At 49.1% G+C, this 24948-nt stretch overlaps 1 protein-coding gene across 2 annotated transcripts in view; it reads right to left on the reverse strand.

Annotated features, from left to right (window-relative positions):
• Positions 1–7361: 7361 nt before the first annotated feature.
• The window catches only part of MBD2 (methyl-CpG binding domain protein 2), a 41271-nt gene continuing 23684 nt past the window's right edge, over positions 7362–24948 (reverse strand). The window contains exons 4-7 of one of the 2 annotated variants that reach the window (XM_069745999.1): positions 24773–24863; positions 21153–21330; positions 8694–8823; positions 7362–7804 (exon numbers count right to left, since the gene is read on the reverse strand). In XM_069745999.1, the coding sequence (XP_069602100.1) occupies positions 8706–8823; positions 21153–21330; positions 24773–24863 (387 nt within the window). In that variant the 3' untranslated portion in view covers positions 7362–7804; positions 8694–8705. Of the gene's footprint in view, positions 7805–8693; positions 8824–17229; positions 21008–21152; positions 21331–24772; positions 24864–24948 lie in introns of those variants that run through there. The other variant, XM_069746000.1, reaches the window with a different exon arrangement.

A 24948-nucleotide genomic window follows, 5' to 3' on the forward strand; every position in this document is an offset into this window, starting at 1 on the left:
TAGGACAGTCCCTTTATAGTGTACTCATTATGTATAGCACAGTCCCTTATTATAGTGTACTCACTTATTATGTATAGAACAGTCTTTAGTATATAGTGCACTCAGTTATTTGTCGCACAGTCCCTTAATATATAGTCTACTCACTTATGTATAGGGCAGTCCCTTAGCATATAGTGTACTCATTTATGTATTGGACAGTCTTTAGTATATACTGTAGCGTACTCACTTATGTGTAGCACAGTCTCTTAAAATATAGTGTACTTACTTATATGTAGCACAGTCTCTTAGTATATAGTGTAATCACTTATTAGGTGTAGCACAGTCCCTTAGTATATAGTGTACACACTTATGTGTAGCACAGTCCCTTAGTATATAGTGTACTCACTTATGTGTAACACAGTCCCTTAGTATATAGTGTACTCACTTATGTGTAGCACAGTCTCTTAAAATATAGTGTACTTACTTATATGTAGCACAGTCTCTTAGTATATAGTGTAATCACTTATTAGGTGTAGCACAGTCCCTTAGTATATAGTGCACTCACTTGTGTAGCCAAGTCCCTTAGTATATAGTCTACTCACTTATGTATAGGACAGTCCCTTTATAGTGTACTCATTATGTATAGCACAGTCCCTTATTATAGTGTACTCACTTATTATGTATAGAACAGTCTTTAGTATATAGTGCACTCAGTTATTTGTCGCACAGTCCCTTAATATATAGTCTACTCACTTATGTATAGGGCAGTCCCTTAGCATATAGTGTACTCATTTATGTATTGGACAGTCTTTAGTATATACTGTAGCGTACTCACTTATGTGTAGCACAGTCTCTTAAAATATAGTGTACTTACTTATATGTAGCACAGTCTCTTAGTATATAGTGTAATCACTTATTAGGTGTAGCACAGTCCCTTAGTATATAGTGTACACACTTATGTGTAGCACAGTCCCTTAGTATATAGTGTACTCACTTATGTGTAACACAGTCCCTTAGTATATAGTGTACTCACTTATGTGTAGCACAGTCTCTTAAAATATAGTGTACTTACTTATATGTAGCACAGTCTCTTAGTATATAGTGTAATCACTTATTAGGTGTAGCACAGTCCCTTAGTATATAGTGCACTCACTTGTGTAGCCAAGTCCCTTAGTATATAGTCTACTCACTTATGTATAGGACAGTCCCTTTATAGTGTACTCATTATGTATAGCACAGTCCCTTATTATAGTGTACTCACTTATTATGTATAGAACAGTCTTTAGTATATAGTGCACTCAGTTATTTGTCGCACAGTCCCTTAATATATAGTCTACTCACTTATGTATAGGGCAGTCCCTTAGCATATAGTGTACTCATTTATGTATTGGACAGTCTTTAGTATATACTGTAGCGTACTCACTTATGTGTAGGACAGTCCCTTAGTACATAGTGTACTCATTATGTATAGCACAGTCCCTTAGTATATAGTGTATTCACTTATGTATAGTAGTCCCTTAGTATATAGTGTACTCACTTATACAGTCATGGCCAAAAGTATTGACACCCCTGCAATTCTGTCAGATAATACTCAGTCTCTTCCTGAAAATGATTGCAATCACAAATTCTTTGGTATTATCTTCATTTAATTTGTCTTAAATAAAAAAAAAACACAAAAAGAATCGTCCTAAGGCCAAATTGGATATAATTCCACACCAAACATAAAAAGGGGGTGGACAAAAGTATTGGCACTGTTAGAAAAATCATGTGATGCTTCTCTAATTTGTGTAATTAACAGCACCTGTAACTTACCTGTGGCACCTAACAGGTGTTGGCAATAACTAAATCACACTTGCAGCCGGTTGACATGGATTAAAGTTGACTCAACCTCTGTCCTGTGTCCTTGTGTGTACCACATTGAGAATGGAGAAAAGAAAGAAGACCAAAGAACTGTCTGAGGACTTGAGAAACCAAATTGTGAGGAAGCATGAGCAATCTCAAGGCTACAAGTCCATCGCCAAAGACCCGAATGTTCCTGTGTCTACCGTGCGCAGTGTCATCAAGAAGTGTAAAGCCCATGGCACTGTGGCTAACCTCCCTAGATGTGGACGGAAGAGAAAAATTGACAAGAGATTTCAACGCAAGATTGTGCGGATGTTGGATAAAGAACCTCGACTAACATCCAAACAAGTTCAAGCTGCCCTGCAGTCCGAGGGTACAACAGTGTCAACCCGTACTATCCGTCAGCATCTGAATGAAAAGGGACTGTATGGTAGGAGACCCAGGAAGACCCCACTTCTTACCCCGAGACATAAAAAAGCCAGGCTGGAGTTTGCCAAAACCTACATGAAAAAGCCTAAAACGTTTTGGAAGAATGTTCTCTGGTCAGAAGAGACAAAAGTAGAGCGTTTTGGGCAAAGGCATCAACAGAGTTTACAGGAGAAAAAAAGAGGCATTCAAAGAAAAGAACATGGTCCCTACAGTCAAACATGGCGGGGGTTCCCTGATGTTTTGGGGTTGCTTTGCTGCCTCTGGCACTGGACTGCTTGACCGTGTGCATGGCATTATGAAGTCTGAAGACTACCAACAAATTTTGCAGCATAATGTAGGACCCAGTGTGAGAAAGCTGGGTCTCCCTCAGAGGTCATGGGTCTTCCAGCAGTACAGTGACCCAAAACACACTTCAAAAAGCACTAGAACATGGTTTGAGAGAAAGCACTGGAGACTTCTAAGGTGGCCAGCAATGAGTCCAGACCTGAATCCCATAGAACACCTGTGGAGAGATCTAAAAATGGCAGTTTGGAGAAGGCACCCTTCAAATATCAGGGACCTGGAGCAGTTTGCCAAAGAAGAATGGTCTAAAATTCCAGCAGAGCATTGTAAGAAACTCATTGAGGGTTACTGGAAGCGGTTGGTCGCATTTATTTTGGCTAAAGGTTGTGCAACCAAGTATTAGGCTGAGGGTGCCAATACTTTTGTCTGGCCCATTTTTGGAGTTTTGTGTAAAATGATCAATGTTTTACTTTTTGCTTCATTCTCTTTTGTATTTTTTCATTTAAGACAAATTAAATGAAGATAATACCAAAGAATTTGTGCTTGCAATCATTTTCAGGAAGAAACTGAGTATTATATGACAGAATTGCAGGGGTGTCAATACTTTTGGCCATGACTGTATATAGGACAGTCTTTAGTATATAGTGTACTAACTTATATAGGACAGTCTTTAGTAAATAGTGTACTCACTTATGTATAGCACTAGCACAGTCCCTTAGTATATAATGTATTTAAATATGGGTATTTCAGTTCTTAGTTATATAGTTTCCTTTTTTATCATGTATAAAACTGTCCCTTATTAGGTACCATCCTCTAGTTATGCATAGGGTGGTCCCTTATTATAAAGAGTCATCTCATTATGTACAGTTCTATCCCTTACATAGCATATTTGAAGTGCCCTCTCTATATTACATAGTCCTATCTTATAAGATATAAAATGACTGCTGATGGAGCAGCCGGTGACCAGAAGATCAGTTCATCAGGTCCTCCATAAAAAAACGCTTTTCCGTGCTCCATCAGCCATCATTGCATTATATTTATAACAAGAGAGGACGGTATGTAATAAAAAAACAGGGCTCTATATAATCCGATATGTAAGGGACGGTGCTGTACATAACAGAGGACATTATGTAATAAAGGGACATACTGTACATATATACAAATGCACACATTATATAGAGCGCAAAATCCCTCAGCAGGGGAAAACTGGTGAAAATGTAGGATACAAGTCACACAATAGCCAGAAATAGCGTTATTGTTTACAAGAGTCACCTGAAATGACAGGTAAACTTTAATAGTAATCATCTACTATATAATTGTCTAAGGGTCAATTCCGTCTTTCCGTCTGTCTTTCTGTCACAGATATTCATTGGTTGCGGCCTCTGTCTGTCATGGAAATCCAAGTCCCTGATTGGTCGTGGCAAAACACCCACGACCAATCAGCGATGGGCACAGTCCGCCGGCAAAATGGTCGCTCCTTCCTCCCCGTAGTCAGTGCCCGCTCCGTACTCCCCTCCAGTCAGCGCTCACACAGGGTTAATGCCAGCGTTAATGGACCACGGTGTAATGCACTCCGTTAACGCTGCTATTAACCCTGTGTGACCAACTTTTTACTATTGATGCTGCGTATGCAGCATCAATAGTAAAAATATCTAATGTTACAAATAATAATAATTAAAAAAAAAACATTATTCTCACCCTCCGACGTCGCGCCCTGTTCTCGGCAGTGCAAGCGTCAGGTTATCCGGTGCCAAGGATGCTATGCGAGAAGGACCTGCCATGACGTCACGGTCATGTGACCGCGACATCATCACAGGTCCTGCACTCATACCAACCCTGGGACCGGAAGCTGCCGCGTGCACCGCACACAGGCGCCAGGACTGCAAGGGGCCCTCGGATGGTGAGTATATGTTTATTTTTTATTTTAAGTCTTTTTTAACCTGTTACAAATGTGGCTGGGCAATATACTACGTGACTGGGCAGTATACTACGTGACTGGGCAATATACTACGTGGCTGGGCAATATACTACGTGACTGGGCAATATACTACGTGGCTGGGCAATATACTACGTGACTGGGCAATATACAAGTGACTGGGCAATATACTACGTGGCTGGGCAATATACTACGTGACTGGGCAATATACTACGTGGCTGGGCAATATACTACGTGACTGGGCAATGTACTACGTGACTGGCCAATATACTACGTGACTGTGCAATATACTACGTGGCTGGGCAATATACTACGTGGCTGGGCAATATACTACGTGACTGGGCAATATACTACGTGGCTGGGCAATATACTACGTTGCTGGGCAATATACTACGTGGCTGGGCAATATACTACGTGACTGGACAATATACTACGTGGCTGGGCAATATACTACGTGACTGGCCAATATACTACGTGACTGTGCAATATACTACGTGGCTGGGCAATATACTACGTGGCTGGGCAATATACTACGTTGCTGGGCAATATACTACGTGGCTGGGCAATATACTACGTGACTGGACAATATACTACGTGGCTGGGCAATATACTACGTGACTGGCCAATATACTACGTGACTGTGCAATATACTACGTGGCTGGGCAATATACTACGTGGCTGGGCAATATACTACGTGGCTGGGCAATATACTACGTGGCTGGGCAATATACTACGTGGCTGGGCAATATACTACGTGACTGGGAAATATACTACGTGGCTGGGCAATATACTACGTGGCTGGGCAATATACTACGTGGCTGGGCAATATACTACGTGGCTGGGCAATATACTACGTGGCTGGGCAATATACTACGTGGACATGCATATTCTAGAATACCCGATGCGTTCGAATCGGGCCACCATCTAGTTTTTTAAATTTCTCCAATGAAAAAATATTTGAACAACTGTAAAAACGAGCATGATTATTAAATGAAGTCTGGAATGAAGTTGGGAGGGAATGTGGGGCTATTAGAATCGGCCCCATGGGGTTTTTGCCTTCTTCTGGATCAACATGTTAGGATATACAGTGGGGCAAAAAAGTATTTAGTCAGTCAGCAATAGTGCAAGTTCCACCACTTAAAAAGATGAGAGGCGTCTGTAATTTACATCATAGGTAGACCTCAACTATGGGAGACAAACTGAGGAAAAAAAATCCAGAAAATCACATTGTCTGTTTTTTTAACATTTTATTTGCATATTATGGTGGAAAATAAGTATTTGGTCAGAAACAAACAATCAAGATTTGTGGCTCTCACAGACCTGTAACTTCTTCTTTAAGAGTCTCCTCTTTCCTCCACTCATTACCTGTAGTAATGGCACCTGTTTAAACTTGTTATCAGTATAAAAAGACACCTGTGCACACCCTCAAACAGTCTGACTCCAAACTCCACTATGGTGAAGACCAAAGAGCTGTCAAAGGACACCAGAAACAAAATTGTAGCCCTGCACCAGGCTGGGAAGACTGAATCTGCAATAGCCAACCAGCTTGGAGTGAAGAAATCAACAGTGGGAGCAATAATTAGACAATGGAAGACATACAAGACCACTGATAATCTCCCTCGATCTGGGGCTCCACGCAAAATCCCACCCCGTGGGGTCAGAATGATCACAAGAACGGTGAGCAAAAATCCCAGAACCACGCGGGGGGACCTAGTGAATGAACTGCAGAGAGCTGGGACCAATGTAACAAGGCCTACCATAAGTAACACACTACGCCACCATGGACTCAGATCCTGCAGTGCCAGACGTGTCCCACTGCTTAAGCCAGTACATGTCCGGGCCCATCTGAAGTTTGCTAGAGAGCATTTGGATGATCCAGAGGAGTTTTGGGAGAATGTCCTATGGTCTGATGAAACCAAACTGGAACTGTTTGGTAGAAACACAACTTGTCGTGTTTGGAGGAAAAAGAATACTGAGTTGCATCCATCAAACACCATACCTACTGTAAAGCATGGTGGTGGAAACATCATGCTTTGGGGCTGTTTCTCTGCAAAGGGGCCAGGACGACTGATCCGGGTACATGAAAGAATGAATGGGGCCATGTATCGTGAGATTTTGAGTGCAAACCTCCTTCCATCAGCAAGGGCATTGAAGATGAAACGTGGCTGGGTCTTTCAACATGACAATGATCCAAAGCACACCGCCAGGGCAACGAAGGAGTGGCTTCGTAAGAAGCATTTCAAGGTCCTGGAGTGGCCTAGCCAGTCTCCAGATCTCAACCCTATAGAAAACCTTTGGAGGGAGTAGAAAGTCCGTGTTGCCAAGCGAAAAGCCAAAAACATCACTGCTCTAGAGGAGATCTGCATGGAGGAATGGGCCAACATACCAACAACAGTGTGTGGCAACCTTGTGAAGACTTACAGAAAACGTTTGACCTCTGTCATTGCCAACAAAGGATATATTACAAAGTATTGAGATGAAATTTTGTTTCTGACCAAATACTTATTTTCCACCATAATATGCAAATAAAATGTTAAAAAAAACAGACAATGTGATTTTCTGGATTTTTTTTTCTCAGTTTGTCTCCCATAGTTGAGGTCTACCTATGATGTAAATTACAGACGCCTCTCATCTTTTTAAGTGGTGGAACTTGCACTATTGCTGACTGACTAAATACTTTTTTGCCCCACTGTAGGTTGAACTTTGACTTCTTTCAACCTTCAACCTATGACACATCCATGCAACTTCAATGATTCCCTATGAAGGGGAAAAAGGGTTAAAAAGCTTAATTTTGATTAAGATTATTAGCACATGTTAAGAGCGGCCCATGGGAAGTCAGTTCTCCTGTTGGTGAATGCAGATGAGAACAAGTAAGGTGAAGACCAGGCGCGGATCATTATTGCATAGAAATTATTTCTTTATTTTTAGATTTAAATATATAAGATGCCGATAATATTACACATCTCTGAGGTATAAAAAGGGATTTAAATAACTTGAAAATGACAATAAACGTCCATCAAAATTTCAATAGGAAAAAAAAAAAATTCTTTATATTAAGAAAAAAAAAATAAAAAATCTGCCGTAGACACCGGCTGGCTGTGGACCTGATGCATAAAAACGGAGGCTGGATTAATATCGCTTTACATTTAAAAAGTCAGAAAAAATAAAAATTGCTCTGTTCCATCATAATATAGATATATACATCAAAAATACAAAGTCTAGGAAGGCATTGCATCGATGAGATTTATAAAAGTAAAAGTCCTCTAAAAATGTGCATCTGTCTTTATTCGAAGCTCAGACCCAGGAATTGCACTTTTTGATAAATAGTCGCGGTACCTGCAAAAAATAAATATGTTTGTTGAAAACGTCAAAATCGCATTAAGAAATGTGTTTTCACAAAAAACAAATGAGACGGCAATAAATAAATAGCTAAAAAAGTTTTTATAGAGGCTGCCGATATTTTCAGAAACGGTGCCGCTCCTGTGGAGCAGTGCAGAGCGCGCAGGAGCGGTGCAGAGCGCGGAGGAGCGGTGCAGAGGGCGGAGGAGCGGTGCAGAGGGCGGAGGAGCGGTGCAGAGGGCAGAGGAGCGGTGCAGAGGAGCGGTGCAGAGGGCGGAGGAGCGGTGCAGAGCGCGGAGGAGCGGTGGAGAGAGCGCAGGAGCGGTGCAGAGGAGGGATGCAGAATGCGGAGGAGCGGTGCAGAGTGGGCAGGAGTGGTGCAGAGTGCGCAGGAGTGGTGCAGACCATGCAGGAGTGGTGCAGAGAGCGCAGGAGGGGTGCAGAGCGCGCAGGAGGGGTGCAGAGCGAGCAGGAGGGGTGCAGAGTGCGGAGGAGCGGTGCAGAGTGAGCAGGAGCGGAGCAGAGAGTGCAGGAGTGGTGCAGAGCGTGTGCAGGAGCGGTGCAGAGTGCAGAGGAGCGGTGCAGAGTGAGCAGGAGCGGTGCAGAGCGCGTGCAGGAGCGGTGCAGAGCACGTGCAGGAGCGGTGCAGAGCACGTGCAGGAGTGGTGCAGAGCACGTGCAGGAGCGGTGCAGAGTGTGCAGGAGTGGTGCAGAGCACGTGCAGGAGCGGGCAGAGTGTGCAGGAGTGGTGCAGAGTGCGGAGAAGCGGTGCAGAGTGCAGCGGAGCGGGGCGAGTCTGGTAGTGATGTGGAGCTGGAATGTGGTGCGGAACACGTCCAGGTACCGATTCTCCAGGAGTAGAACAGACACAGGTTTCTGCTCTTACCTAAAGACAAAGTTATGTTTCCATGGCATTTTCTGTGTCACTTGTGGTCTCAGCGCTTCGGGCTAATATGTCGGCCATTAAAGCATCTTCTAATTTCTTTCTGACGTGCTGCACTCGCTCCTCTTGTTTTCTATAATATTAAAAGAAAGCAAAAGTTACAAAGGAAAATGCAGAATAATAGTGCGGCACCTGCATTACTATGTCATTCAATAGAATTCCAATGCATGTGCTTTTAAAATGGTCCTAAAGTAAGTGCCCCCCTCCCTGTTAATAGTCAATATATAGATACATTACTTATCCAGTATTATGCTCCAGAGCTGCACTCACTATTCTGCTGGTGCAGTCACTGTGTACATACATTACATTACTGATCCTGAGTTACATCCTGTATTATACTCCAGAGCTGCACGTACTATTCTGCTGGTGGAATCACTGTGTACATACATTACATTACTGATCCTGAGTTACATCCTGTATTATACTCCAGAGCTGCACTCACTATTCTGCTGGTGCAGTCACTGTGTACATACATTACATTACTGATCCTGAGTTACATCCTGTATTATACTCCAGAGCTGCACTCACTATTCTCCTGGTGCAGTCACTGTGTACATACATTACATTACTGATCCTGAGTTACATCCTGTATTATACTCCAGAGCTGCACTCACTGTTCTGCTGGTGCAGTCACTGTGCACATACATTACTGATCCTGAGTTACATCCTGTATTATACCCCAGAGCTGCACTCACTATTCTGCTGGTGGAGTCACTGTGTACATACATTACATTACTGATCCTGAGTTACATCCTGTATTATACCACAGAGCTGCACTCACTATTCTGCTGGTGCAGTCACTATAAACATACATTACATTACTGATCCTGAGTTACATCCTGCATCATACCCCAGAGCTGCACTCACTATTCTGCTGGTGCAGTCACTGTGTACATACATTACATTACTGATCCTGAGTTACATCCTGTATTATACCCCAGAGCTGCACTCACTATTCTGCTGGTGCAGTCACTGTGTACATACATTACATTACTGATCCTGTACTGATCTGGTGTTACATCCTGTATTATACCCCAGAGCTGCACTCACTATTCTGCTGGTGGAGTCACTGTGTACATACATTACATTACTGATCCTGTACTGATCCGGTGTTACATCCTGTATTATGCTCCAGAGCTGCACTCACTATTCTGCTGGTGGAGTCACTGTGTACATACATTACATTACTGATCCTGAGTTACATCCTGTATTATACTCCAGAGCTGCACTTACTATTCTGCTGGAGCAGTCACTGTGTACATACATTACATTACTGATCCTGAGTTACATCCTGTATTATACTCCAGAGCTGCACTTACTATTCTGCTGGTGCAGTCACTGTGCACATACATTACATTACTGATCCTGAGTTACATCCTGTATTATACCCCAGAGCTGCACTCACTATTCTGCTGGTGTAGTCACTGTGTACATACATTACATTACTGATCCTGAGTTACATCCTGTATTATACTCCAGAGCTGCGCTCACTATTCTGCTGGTGTAGTCACTGTGTACATACATTACATTACTGATCCTGAGTTACATCCTGTATTATACCCCAGAGCTGCACTCACTATTCTGCTGGTGTAGTCACTGTGTACATACATTACATTACTGATCCTGAGTTACATCCTGTATTATACTCCAGAGCTGCGCTCACTATGCTGCTGGTGCAGTCATGTTGTACATACATTATATATTACATAAGCCATGTGCTGTACAGACTCTGGCTCAGTAGGAAATGCCAGAGATAGGAAGTGTTAGCCAGCAGAACTGTAAATGCAGCTGTGGAGTGTATAACAGAACATGAAGGTAACCAGTATCGCTGACACTTTCATCACTCCTATGCTCCGCCATCAGTCTATCACTTATCATGCAGGGCACTGTGCGGGGGAACGATTAGTACATAAGTGAGGATCTGTGCATCTCAGCTGTGCGGCTCCTCGGGTACGACGTGCAGAGAGCGCACAGACTACTAAAAGATCCTCCATCAGTCACTCACAGCATCTGAACTCCGGATCTGTAACTCCAGGGACGACTCCGGAGGATTTGGCAGAACAGAGCAGGCACAAAACGCCACCTTGAAGCGAGATTTGCAGCGATGGACGAGCTCCATTAATTTATTGATTAGGCGGCTGCCTGCATTAAATACTAATGAGCGGAGGCTCCAGTGTCAGGCGGCCAGCGGTGCTGCATGGAGAGCCGCGCGGGGCGGTGTACCCAGGGCGGTGTACCGCGAGCCCCAGGAGCAGCTACATAAATCTGCGGCCATTTTGGTGGGAATTACTCAAATAGATCAAGGGGATCGCAGTCCAAAAATAGAAAAAGAGTCCTCAGAAAAAATAACAATAATATAGATTAATCTGAGAACTACTAGAGATCAAATGCCCAAATTAAATGTTATTATTTGATAGAGTGACCAGTTTCTTTTGTATGTATGTGGAAATATATATATATATATATATATACCTACATATATATATATATACCTACTGATATACTTCTGTCACCTGTAGTTCACTTCTGGCAGATATTTGACCATTTTACACTTCTATTGTTTTTTTGATTTGTATCTTTTTCTTATTTTTGTATTGTTTTGTAGATAAACTGCCTTAACAAAGGCCTTATGGCCGAAACGTTGGCACAGTGTATGACTGGTCACTATCAAATAATAATATTTAATTTTGGCATTTGATCTCTAGTAGTCCTCAGAGTAATCTATATTATTTTGGTGGGAAGGCACAGGATTTTTTTCCTGTTTTCAGCCCTTGTATTCGGCCATTTTATTTTTTCCTCATAGTAAGTGTGTGTGGTTGTGTTATGCAGAATGGAGAATATTGTCGGCTCTGATGTGGGGAACTTATAAGATAGTAATTCTTGTGCTGAAGATCGCAGCGATCTTCTTACAACAGCTAGCGCCCCCTGCAGCCTCCTCTTAGTCGCCCATTAAGAGTCTTCCTCTATGGAGTAATAAATCACAACTTACTCTAAGGGAGGGAGGACGCCACTGGCCAATCACGACCGGCCGAGGGTGGGAGGGAGGGACGTCACCACCGGCCGAGGGTGGGATGGAGGGACATCGCCACTGGCCGAGAGAGGAAGGGAGGAAGCCACCGGCCGAGAGAGGAAGGGAGGAAGCCACCGGCCGAGAGAGGAAGGGAGGAAGCCACCGGCCGAGAGAGGAAGGGAGGAAGCCACCGGCCGAGGGTAGGAGGGAGTCGGGCACCACTGGCTGAGGGTGGGAGGGAGGAAGCCACCTGTCGAGGGAGGAAGGGAGGAAGCCACCGGCCGAGAGAGGAAGGGAGGAAGCCACCGGCCGAGAGAGGAAGGGAGGAAGCCACCGGCCGAGAGAGGAAGGGAGGAAGCCACCGGCCGAGAGAGGAAGGGAGGAAGCCACCGGCCGAGAGAGGAAGGGAGGAAGCCACCGGCCGAGAGAGGAAGGGAGGAAGCCACCGGCCGAGAGAGGAAGGGAGGAAGCCACCGGCCGAGAGAGGTAGGGAGGAAGCCACCGACCGAGAGAGGAAGGGAGGAAGCCACCGGCCGAGAGAGGAAGGGAGGAAGCCACCGGCCGAGAGAGGAAGGGAGGAAGCCACCGGCCGAGAGAGGAAGGGAGGAAGCCACCGGCCGAGAGAGGAAGGGAGGAAGCCACCGGCCGAGGGTAGGAGGGAGTCGGGCACCACTGGCTGAGGGTGGGAGGGAGGAAGCCACCGGCCGACAGAGGAAGGGAGGAAGCCACCGGCCAAGGGTAGGAGGGAGTCGGGCACCACTGGCTGAGGGTGGGAGGGAGGTTGCCACCTGTCGAGGGAGGAAGGGAGGAAGCCACCGGCCGAGAGAGGAAGGGAGGAAGCCACCGGCCGAGGGTAGGAGGGAGTCGGGCACCACTGGCTCAGGGTGGGAGGGAGGAAGCCACCGGCCGACAGAGGAAGGGAGGAAGCCACCAGCCGAGGGTAGGAGGGAGTCGGGCACCACTGGCTGAGGGTGGGAGGGAGGAAGCCACCGGCCGAGAGAGGAAGGGAAGAAGCCACCAGCTGAGAGAGGAAGGGAGGAAGCCACTGGCTGAGAGAGGAAGGGATAAGCCACTGGCTGAGGGAGGGATGCAGCCACTGACCGAGGGATGGATCAAGCAATCGCCTATGTGCCCACTCTGTTGCAATCAGAGATAAAGCCGGCAAACTGACTGATCAACTGGTATATGGGGTGGAGGATAAAGCAATTGGTTAGCACATGAGTGAGAAGGGGAGGATAGAACGACCCACTGAGTACAAAGGGAGTGAGGATCCAGCGATCGGCCAGTGTATGGGGGGGGGGGAAGGGGTTAGAGGATCGAGCAGCCAGGGTATGGGGGTACAAGTGAGGATCGAGTAATCGGCCAGGGTGTGGTGGAAGAGAGGATCGAGTGATCGGCTGGGATACAGGGGAGGTAGGATCGACTGATCGGCCGGGATATGGGGGGGAGGGAGGATCGACTGATCGGCCGGGATACGGGGGAGGGAGGATCGACGCCAGGATACGGGGGAGGGAGGATTGACTGATCGGCCAGGATACGGAGGGAGGGAGGATCGAGCAATCGTACAGGATACGGGGGAAAGGAGGATCAAGCAATCGGCCGGGATACGGGGGAGGGAAGGATGGAGTGTGGGGAAACGTTGCTGCACGCTCGGATGCACAGTAGGTCAGGCCACCGTCTGGCTGCAGGCATTGTGCACGTGTCCTATTGCTTAGAAGGGGACACTACTGGCAGGGTCTCCATGCCTGAGGTCTGATCAGATAGAATACACTGCAGATCCGCAGACTATCGCAGATTAGAGGAGCACAGTACGTATCAATAACCCCAATTACAAGGAGCAGAAGTTTGTTCTTCATAGATCCATCGCTTCTCGCGGATCCTCCGGCCTGACATGGGAAATCTAGATTTATTTTCGAGCAGTAATAGCTCTTATTTAGAGGACACTGGGGAGATTTTCTCCCTCGACCCAAAAGCATTTTTACAGCCTTTTTATTGCCATCTCAGCTTATCGACATGAACCTCTGAATGCAGTGGTGATCGTGGAAAGCAGCCGCACTCTCTGCATTCGCAGGACATAAATCTGACAACTTTCTTACACAAGAAGAACTGACGGGAGAACTGGATAATGCCCCCGAGATCCTTTACACAAAGCGCCCGGTACAGAAGATGTATCATCTGCTTCCAGGGATGAGATAGAGGCGGCTACTGCTGAGCCAGCGGCTCTCCGACCATCACAGAAGATCAATGGTCTCTTTACCATTTCAAGGAATAAAGGAAAATTTACTCCCCGATATTGGGAACATTGTAAAGAATCGCCCCCTGTCTACAGTTAGTGGCGCAGGAAAAATGGGGTTTTAATATAGCAGGTATACAGTCATGGCCGAAAGTGTTGACACACCTCAGATTGTTCCAGAAAATGGAAGTGATTCTGCGAGAAAATTATTGCAATTACACTTCTTGATATACACATGTTTATTTCCATTGTGTGTATTGGAACAACACAAAACAAGAGAAAAAAAAAGGCAAATTGGACATAATTTCACACAAAACCCCAAAATGGGCCGGGCAAAATTGTTGGCACCCTCAACTTAATATTTGGTTGCACACCCTTCGGAATATATAACTGCAATCAATCACTTCCTGTATCATCCACAAGCTTCTTAGAGCTGCCAGCTGGAATTTTGGAGCACTCTTCTTTTCCAAACTGCTGCCGGTCTCATATGTGAAGGCGCCTTCTCCCAGGAACAATTTTAAGTTCTCTCCACAGGTGATCAATGGGATTTAGATCCGGACTCATTGCGGCCACCTCAGAACTCTCCAGAACTTTGTTTCCATCAATTTCTGAGGGCTTCTTAAAGTATGTTTGAGGTCATTGTCCTGCTGGAAAATCCATGACATAGGACACAAACCCAGCTCTCTGACACTGAGCACTACATTGCGACCCAAAATCCTGTGGTAAGCTTTAGATTTCATGATGCCTTGCACACCACATTCAAGGCAGCCAGTGCCAGAAGCAGCAGAACAACCGCAAAACATCTTTGAACCTCCACCATATTTGACTGTAGGACCTGTGTTCGTTTCTCTCTAGGCCTCATTTCGTTTTCAGTAAAAAGAATGATGTGTTTTACCATAAAGCTCTATATTAGTCTCATCTGTCCACAAGACGCTTTCCCAGACGGATTTTGGCTTACTCACGTACATTTTAGCAAACTGCAGTCCAGCTTTTTTATGTCTCTGTGACAGCAGTGGGGTCCTCCTGGGTCTCCTGCCATAGTATTTAATTTCTTTCAGATGTGGATGGATAGTTTGTGCTGACACTGAAGCACCCTGAGTCTGCGGGACAGTTTTAATTTCTTTGGAACTTGATTGAGGCTGCTTATCTACCATCCGGACTATTCTGATTTACAACCTTTCATCAATTTTTCTCTGCCGTCCATGTCCAGGGTTGTAAGCTACAGTGTCATGGCTTGTAAACTTGGTTATGTTGCACACCGTGAACAAAGGAACATCAAGATATCTAAAGATGGACTTGTAACCTTACCTTGGGTTTGTTGATATTTTTCAACAATTTTGGTCTCATGTCCTCCGGACAGTTCTGTTTCTGTACTTTATGCTTAGTGCAGCACACACAGACACAAAATGGAAAGATTGAGCCAACTTCTCCCCTTTTTATCCAGTTTCAGGTGTGATTTCCATATAGCCCACACCTGCTACTTGCCATAGGCGAGTTTGAATGAGCATCACATGATTGAAACAAAGTTGTTTACATGCAATTTTGGAACGGTGCCAACAATTTTGCCTGACCCATTTTGGGGTTTTATGTGAAATGATGTCCATTTTTTCTTCTATGATTTTTTTTCTAGTTCCTCCAATACACAGAAAGGAAATTATCATGTGGATAATACATAATTTTCTGGATCAATTTCAAGGGTGCCAACAATTTTGGCCGTGATATATATATATATATATATATATCTATATCTATCTCCAGTCCAGTCAGTGCCCAAAAAATATCACAACAGGATATTAATGCAGCAGAGAAGCCTGGACAGCATAAAGTGGTCCATACCACAGACAGCTAGGGAACACAGGCATTGAGCGGACCGGACCCCAGACAGCTGGAGGACATAGGGATAGAGCGGCCCGGACCCCAGACAGCTGGAGGACATAGGCATAGAGTGGCCCGGACCCCAGACAGCTGGAGGACATAGGGATAGAGCGGCCCGGACCCCAGACAGCTGGAGGACATAGGGATAGAGCGGCCCGGACCCCAGACAGCTGGAGGACATAGGCATAGAGCGGCCCGGACCCCAGACAGCTGGAGGACATAGGGATAGAGCGGCCCGGACCCCAGACAGCTGGAGGACATAGGCATAGAGCGGCCCGGACCCCAGACAGCTGGAGGACATAGGGATAGAGCGGCCCGGACCCCAGACAGCTGGAGGACATAGGCATAGAGCGGACCGGACCCCAGACAGCGGGAGGACATAGGCATAGAGCGGACCGGACCCCAGACAGCTGGGGACATAGACAGAGCGGCCCAGACCCCAGACAGCTGGAGGACATAGGCATAGAGCGGACCGGACCCCAGACAGCTGGAGGACATAGGCATAGAGCGGACCGGACCCCAGACAGCTGGAGGACATAGGCATAGAGCGGACCGGACCCCAGACAGCTGGAGGACATAGGCATAGAGCGGACCGGACCCCAGACAGCTGGAGGACATAGGGATAGAGCGGACTGGACCCCAGACAGCTGGAGGACATAGGCATAGAGCAGCCCGGACCCCAGACAGCTGGAGGACATAGGCATAGAGCGGACTGGACCCCAGACAGCTGGAGGACATAGGCATAGAGCGGACTGGACCCCAGACAGCTGGAGGACATAGGCATAGAGCGGACCGGACCCCAGACAGCTGGAGGACATAGGCATAGAGCGGACCGGACCCCAGACAGCTGGGGACATAGACAGAGCGGCCCAGACCCCAGACAGCTGGAGGACATAGGCATAGAGCGGACTGGACCCCAGACAGCTGGAGAACATAGGGATAGATTGGCCCTGACCCCAGACAGCTGGAGGACATAGGGTTAGAGCGGACCGGACCCCAGACAGCTGGAGGACATAGGCATAGAGCGGACTGGACCCCAGACAGCTGGAGAACATAGGCATAGAGCGGACTGGACCCCAGACAGCTGGAGAACATAGGGATAGATTGGCCCTGACCCCAGACAGCTGGAGGACATAGGGTTAGAGCGGACCGGACCCCAGACAGCTGGAGGACTGGGGCACAGAACGGCTCGGACCCCGGAGAGTTGGGGGACTGGACCCCAGACCCCCAACTGGGGACCCCAGACAGCCGGGGTGGACTGGGGTATAGTACATATATCTGATAGTATTTTGTGCCCAAAACTAATTCACCTAAATCAACGATTAAATTATCCTATCAAAAAAGCTTGGAGTACTTCTTAATAAAATCAACAATTCTTTATTAAACACAATAATTAATAAAACACACAGATTGTGAGTAGTACATGATTAGACAATACAAGATACCTTCAAGTAAGAAGTGGTGCAAAATATTAGATAGTTCTTTAAAAATACAGGATTATTCTCACAAAAACACCGTCCTCGTTATATTGGACTATGGAACTATATTCACCATTACCTTCTCAAACATTGCAGAAACAAATCTCCACAATTTATTCATACAAAATATTATTATTTTATTATTACACTGCCCTCTAGTGGGAAAAAGAATTACATCCTACTGGTGATTAAAACCATATATCCTGCTGCAATCATTCCTATAGTTCCTTATATGCCTTTTTGCAGATTGTGCCAAGCACCATCCAATACCCAAATATATCTCCTTTAAATCTATATCATAATCACTGCAAAAGTGCATAAACAAAGAGGAAAGTTATTTAAAGTGCAATATTAGTAGTATTATATTGGTGCAAGGCAATCCACATAGCAAAAAGATGAAAAAAACCTTTAGGCTATGTGCACACGTTCAGGATTTCTTGCAGAAAATTCCTGAGAATTCCGGACATTTTCTGCAAGAAATCCGCAAGAAAACCGCATGCGTTTTTGCCGCGATTTTGCCGCGGTTTTTTCCAGACACTTCCCAATGCATTTTGGAGTGGGAAATCCGCAAAAAAAACCGCAAAAAGATAGAGCATGTCCGGATTTTGTGCGGTATGCGTTTTTTTTGCGGAAAAAAAACGCATCATGTGCACAAAACATGCGGAATTCATTCTAAATGATGGGATGCTTATTGTATGCGGGTTTTTTGCGGTTTTATAGCGTTTTTATCGGGAAAAAACCGCGAAAAAACCGCAACGTGTGAACACAGCCTTAGGTTAACATACCACTGAATCAGACTGAAGGACCACGTGTGAGAACCCCCTAACGCACGTTTCGCGTTCTTGCTTCTTCCGAAGGGGTGGGCAAAGTACATCCTGGACCACAGACAACTGGGAACAGCAGCAAAGAGCAGCCCGGACCCCAGACAGCCGGAGGACAGAGGGGAAGAGTAGCCCGGACCCCAGACAGCCGGAGGACAGAGGGGAAGAGTAGCCCGGACCCCAGACAGCCGGAGGACAGGGGCATAGAGCAGCCTGGACCCCAGACAGCCGGAGGACAGGGGCGAAGAGTGGCCCGGACCCCAGACAGCCGGAGGACAGAGGGGAAGAGTAGCCCGGACCCCAGACAGCCGGAGGACAGGGGCATAGAGCAGCCCGGACCCCAGACAGCCGGAGGACAGAGGGGAAGAGTAGCCCGGACCCCAGACAGCCGGAGGACAGAGGGGAAGAGTAGCCCGGACCCCAGACAGCCGGAGGACAGGGGCATAGAGCAGCCCGGACCCCAGACAGCCGGAGGACAGGGGCATAGAGCGGCCCGGACCCCAGACAGCCGGAGGACAGGGGCGAAGAGTAGCCCGGACCCCAGACAGCCGGAGGACAGAGGGGAAGAGTAGCCCGGACCCCAGACAGCCGGAGGACAGGGGCATAGAGCGGCCCGGACCCCAGACAGCCGGAGGACAGGGGCATAGAGCAGCCCGGACCCCAGACAGCCGGAGGACAGGGGCATAGAGCAGCCCGGACCTCAGACAGCCGGAGGACAGGGGCGAAGAGTGGCCCGGACCCCAGACAGCCGGAGGACAGAGGGGAAGAGTAGCCCGGACCCCAGACAGCCGGAGGACAGGGGCATAGAGTGGCCCGGACCTCAGACAGCCGGAGGACAGGGGCATAGAGCGGCCCGGACCCCAGACAGCCGGAGGACAGAGGGGAAGAGTAGCCCGGACCCCAGACAGCCGGAGGACAGAGGGGAAGAGTAGCCCGGACCCCAGACAGCCGGAGGACAGGGGCATAGAGCAGCCCGGACCCCAGACAGCCGGAGGACAGGGGCATAGAGCGGCCCGGACCCCAGACAGCCGGAGGACAGGGGCGAAGAGTGGCCCGGACCCCAGACAGCCGGAGGACAGGGGCATAGAGCAACCCGGACCCCAGACAGCCGGAGGACAGGGGCATAGAGCAGCCCGGACCCCAGACAGCCGGAGGACAGGGGCATAGAGCAGCCCGGACCCCAGACAGCCGGAGGACAGGGGCATAGAGCGGCCCGGACCCCAGACAGCCGGAGGACAGGGGCAAAGAGTGGCCCGGACCCCAGACAGCCGGAGGACAGAGGGGAAGAGTAGCCCGGACCCCAGACAGCCGGAGGACAGGGGCATAGAGCAGCCCGGACCCCAGACAGCCGGAGGACAGGGGCATAGAGCGGCCCGGACCCCAGACAGCCGGAGGACAGGGGCGAAGAGTGGCCCGGACCCCAGACAGCCGGAGGACAGGGGCGAAGAGTGGCCCAGACCCCAGACAGCCGGAGGACAGGGGCATAGAGCGGCCCGGACCCCAGACAGCCGGAGGACAGGGGCGAAGAGTGGCCCGGACCCCAGACAGCCGGAGGACAGGGGCATAGAGCGGCCCAGACTGCAGACAGCCGGAGGACAGGGGCAAAGAGTGGCCCGGACCCCAGACAGCCAGAGGACAAGGGCATAGAGCAGCCCGGACCCCACACAGCCGGAGGACAGGGGCGAAGAGTGACTCGGACCCCAGACAGCCAGGGGACTGGGGCAAAGAGTGGCCCGGACCCGACAACCGGAGGACAGGGGCGAAGAGTGACTCGGACCCCAGACAGCCAGGGGACTGGGGCAAAGAGTGGCCCAGACCCCAGACAACCGGAGGACAGGGGCGAAGAGTGACTCGGACCCCAGACAGCCAGGGGACTGGGGCAAAGAGTGGCCCGGACCCCAGACAGCCGGAGAACAGGGGAAAAGAGTGGCCCGGACCCCAAACAGCTGGAGGAAAGGGGCAAAGAGTGGCCCGGACCCCAGACAACCGGAGGACAGGGGCGAAGAGTGGCCTGGACCCCAGACAGCCGGAGGACAGGGGTGAAGAGTGGCCCGGACCCCAGACAGCCGGAGGAAAGGGGTATAGATTGGCCCTGACCCCAGACAGCTGTGTGACAGGGGCAAAGAGTGACCCGGACCCCAGACAGCCGTGTGACAGGGCAAAGAGTGGTCCGAACCCCAGGCAACTGGGAACAGCGGCATAGAGCGGCCCGGAACCCCAGACAGCCAGAGGACAGGGCAAAAGAGTGGTTCGGACCCCAAGGCATAGAGCAGCTTGGACCCCAGAAAACCAGGGAACATGAGCATAGAGCACCCCGGACCCCAGACAGCCGGGGGACTGTGGCAAAGAGTGGCTTAGCTGACTGTGCAAAGGAAGCTCATTCCCACTCATACACTCAGTTGTCGGTATGATAGTCGTACCATGCAGAGGAGCCGTTACTGAAATTATCAGTCTATACTGGAGTCAGAGGACAGAAAATGACTCGACAGCCACCTAGTGGCCATTCTGCAGAAAGCACGTGTGGTACGAAATATTTCACACTACAATGAGGAATGTACTGGGAACAGGAGACCCCCTGATGTAGGGGATTTTGTTCTCTTTAACCACTTACTCCCATGGCCAACTTTAATTTTTGCAGTTTGCTTTTTTCTTGCACTTCTTCCTATTTTTCCAGCACATAGCCATGAAGGGTTGGATTATTGTTGGATGACTTGGAGTTTTGTTTTGTTTTTTCTCTCTCTCTCTCTCTATATATATACACTTATATGCACACACACACTTTTTTCCTCATCTGTCCGAACTTTCACGTTTAATATGAGCAACGGCCACGGTGCATCGACCTGCAAACACACAAAGCAAATTCAGCTTTTGAGCCACCTGGACCCCGGGGAGCTCAGGACTCAGCCCCTTGGGGGGCTCTTTCCCCCATATCCAGGTGGGCATTACACTGATATTTCTGCACCTTCCTCTGGCGCCGGCCCTTACCGGATATCCTCATCTGTGACTATAAAAGCTTTACACAGCGGCTGCAATGTGTTTAGCCAGACGGACGGATTTTTCTCTACGGCTGCAGAAAGCTGTCCTGTGATCGGTGCCGAGCTGGTGTGCAGGGCGCTGGCAATGGCGGCAAGAAGGGTGTCCTCATTGTTTCCTGGCCCGACACCTACAGCAAGAAGAGAAGCAAAAAGATTTTAAAACCAGTTCATGCCTTGCATTAGTTACTGCGAGGGTTCATACTGCATGGTGGATACTGTAAGGGTAAAAGTAAGACCGCAGCCCACCACCACTTCCTGTACAGAAAAACAGACACCTGCCCAGGCTTCTCATAGACAGACGGAGGCCTGCCCACCCTTCACGTAGAGAGAGAGAGACAGCGGCCCACCCCCTGTAGAGAAATGGTGGCCGGCCCTCATTTCCCGTAGAGAGAGCGAGATGGCAACCCACCCCTGCTTCACATAGAGAGAGAAACAGAGGACCGTTTCCCCGTAGAGAGATAGACAGCGGCCCCCGCTTCCCGTAAAGAGAGAGTGAGACAGCGGCCCGCCCCCATTTCCTGTAGAGAAAAACAGACACCTGCCCAGGCTTCCCATAGAGAGACGGAGGCCTGCTCACACTTCACATAGAGAGAGAGAGACGGCGGCCCACCCCCCGTAGAGAAATGGTGGCCGGCCCTCATTTCCCGTAGAGAGAGCGAGATGGCAACCCACCCCTGCTTTCCATAGAGAGAGAAACGGCGGACCGTTTCCCCGTAGAGAGATAGACAGCGGCCCCCGCTTCCCGTAAAGAGAGAGTGAGACAGCGGCCCGCCCCCATTTCCTGTAGAGAAAAACAGACACCTGCCCAGGCTTCCCATAGAGAGACGGAGGCCTGCTCACACTTCACATAGAGAGAGAGAGACGGCGGCCCACCCCCCGTAGAGAAACAGTGGGCCCCCCTCACGAGAGAGAGAGAGAGACAGAGACAGAGAGAGAAGAGAAACGGCAACCCGCCCCTGCTTCCCATAGAGATAGAAACGGAGGACCGTTCCCCCGTAGAGAGGTAGACAGCGGCCCCCGCTTCCCGTAAATAGAGAGTGGGAGACAGCGGCCCGCCCCCATTTCCTGTAAAGAGAGAGAGACAGTAGCCCAAACTAACCGCGGCCCGCCCCCGCTTCCTGTAGTAACCGCGGCCCGCTCCCCTTAGAAAAAAAAACTGCGACCCACCCCCGCTTCCCTTTGACAGACCGTGGCCCGCCCCTGATTCCCATAGAGAGAAACCAAGGCCCGCCCCCAATTCCCGTACAGAGAGACCGCGGCCCGCCCCTGATTCTCAGAGAGAGACTGTGGCCTGCCCCCACTTTCTGGATAGCAAAATATTCCCACCTCGCTTCCCGATGAGGCCCACCCCCCCAACCCGCTTCCCGATGAGGCCCCCCCCCCCCACCCCCTTTACTGTAGAAAATGACAAGACTGTCTCACTTTCCGAAGAGAATGGGGGAGAGAGGCCCGCCCCCACTTCTTATATAGAGACAGAAGCCCACCCCCGCTTCCTAGAGAGAAAGAGGCCCGCCCCCGCTTCCTACAGAGATGCACGCCACCACTTCTTATAGAGAGAGACAGAGGCCCGCCCCCACTTCCTAGAGACAGAGGCCTACTACCGCTTCCTACAGAGAGGCCCGCCACCACTTATAGAGAGACAGAGGCCTGCCCCTACTTCTTATAGAGAGACAGAGGCCCGCCCCCGCTTCCTACAGAGAGAGAGGCCCGCCCCCACTTCTTATATAGAGACAGAGGCCCGCCCCCACTTCTTATAGAGAGGCAGAGGCCCGCCCCCACTTCTTATAGAGACAGAGGCCAGCTGCTGCTTCCTACAGAGAGGCCCGCCCCCACTACTTATATAGAGACAGAGGCCCGCCCCCACTTCTTATAGAGACAGAGGCCCACTGCCGCTTCCTACAGAGAGGCCCGCCACCACTTCCTACAGAGACGCCCGCTCCCACTTCTTATAGAGACAGAGGCCCGCCCCCACTTCCTATAGAGAGACAGAGGCCTACCACCACTTCTTATACAGAGACAGAGGCCCGCCCTCGCTTCCTATAAACAGAGGTCCGCCACCGCTTCCTACAAAGAGACAGAGGCCCGCCCCCACTTCCTACAGAGAGACAGAGGCCCGCCCCCACTTCCTACAGAGAGACAGAGGCTCGCCCCCACTTCCTACAGAGAGACAGAGGCTCGCCCCCACTTCCTACAGAGAGACAGAGGCTCGCCCCCACTTCCTACAGAGAGACAGAGGCTTGCCCCCACTTCCTACAGAGAGAGGCAGAGGCCCGCCCCCACTTCCTACAGAGAGAGGCAGAGGCCCGCCCCCACTTCTTATAGAGACAGAGGCCCGCTGCTGCTTCCTACAGAGAGAGAGGCCCGCCCCCACTACTTATATAGAGACAGAGGCCCGCCCCCACTTCTTATAGAGACAGAGGCCCGCTGCTGCTTCCTACAGAGAGGCCCACCCCCACTTCCTACAGAGACACCCGCTCCCACTTCTTATAGAGACAGAGGCCCGCCCCCACTTCCTATAGAGAGACAGAGGCCTACCACCACTTCTTATACAGAGACAGAGGCCCGCCCTCGCATCCTATAAACAGAGGTCCGCCACCGCTTCCTACAAAGAGACAGAGGCCCGCCTCCACTTCCTACAGAGAGACAGAGGCCCGCCCCCACTTCCTACAGAGAGAGACAGAGGCCCGCCCCCACTTCCTACAGAGAGACAGAGGCCCGCCCCCACTTCCTACAGAGAGAGACAGAGGCCCGCCCCCACTTCCTACAGAGAGACAGAGGCTCGCCCCCACTTCTTATAGAGAGTCAGAGGCCCACCCCCGCTTATAAAGTGACAGAGGCCCACCCCCGCTTCCTATAGAGAGACAGAGGCCTACCACCACTTCTTATAGAGACAGAGGCCCGCCCCCACTTCCTACAGAGAGACAGAGGCCCGCCACCCCTTCTTATAAAAGTGACAGAGGCCCGCCACCGCTTTCTGTAGAAACAGACAGTGCCTCATCCGTGCTTCTCCGTAGAGACAGAGGCCTGCCTTTTCTTGTAGAGAGACCCACCCCTGCTAAATATGGCACATCCTGTAGGAAGTCATAAGCCCCACCACCCCAATGTCATTTAATCTGCCCCGGGGTCTCCACAATTATATTACAACAGGCAGTGGAAAGCGAGTTAGGCAGAAAGGAGACACCGAGTGGCCTGCATTCGGGAGGTTTTTTTTTTTAGAGAGGCAAGATAACATAACATCCAACCATACCAGAAGGAGCAGGAAAAGGGGCTCTGCAGTCCTAGGACCGGATTTGGGTCTCTGTGGTCAGAAACCTCCCAATATAAAGTTATCCCCTCTCAAACATATACACCACATCCCATTGTAAAATCAATAGACAACACTCTTAAACACGGATCTCCTTGTTATTACAATCGCTCTGTTCAGGTTTTCCTCTGACAGTAAGTGAAGGCCGAATCACACTCGCGGGTTGGGACGGAGTTTTCTGAGCCAAACCCAGAAACTGGACAATTTATTAAAAAAAGGAGATCTAATCTGAATCCAGCCCCCATTACGACTTGCTGCAGACTTACCTTGTAAACCTTTAGGAAGCTCCATGGAGCTTATGACTTGCTCGGTTACATCTGATGCACTTAGTCCTTCTAACCTCTTCTCCCAGAAAAGCTTTAAAAAAAAAAAAAAAAAAAAAAAATATTTATATATAATATATATATATATATATATATATATATATATATATATATATATA

This window comes from Ranitomeya imitator, chromosome 1 (assembly GCF_032444005.1).
Source record: "Ranitomeya imitator isolate aRanImi1 chromosome 1, aRanImi1.pri, whole genome shotgun sequence".
Taxonomy (NCBI): Eukaryota; Metazoa; Chordata; class Amphibia; order Anura; family Dendrobatidae; genus Ranitomeya; species Ranitomeya imitator.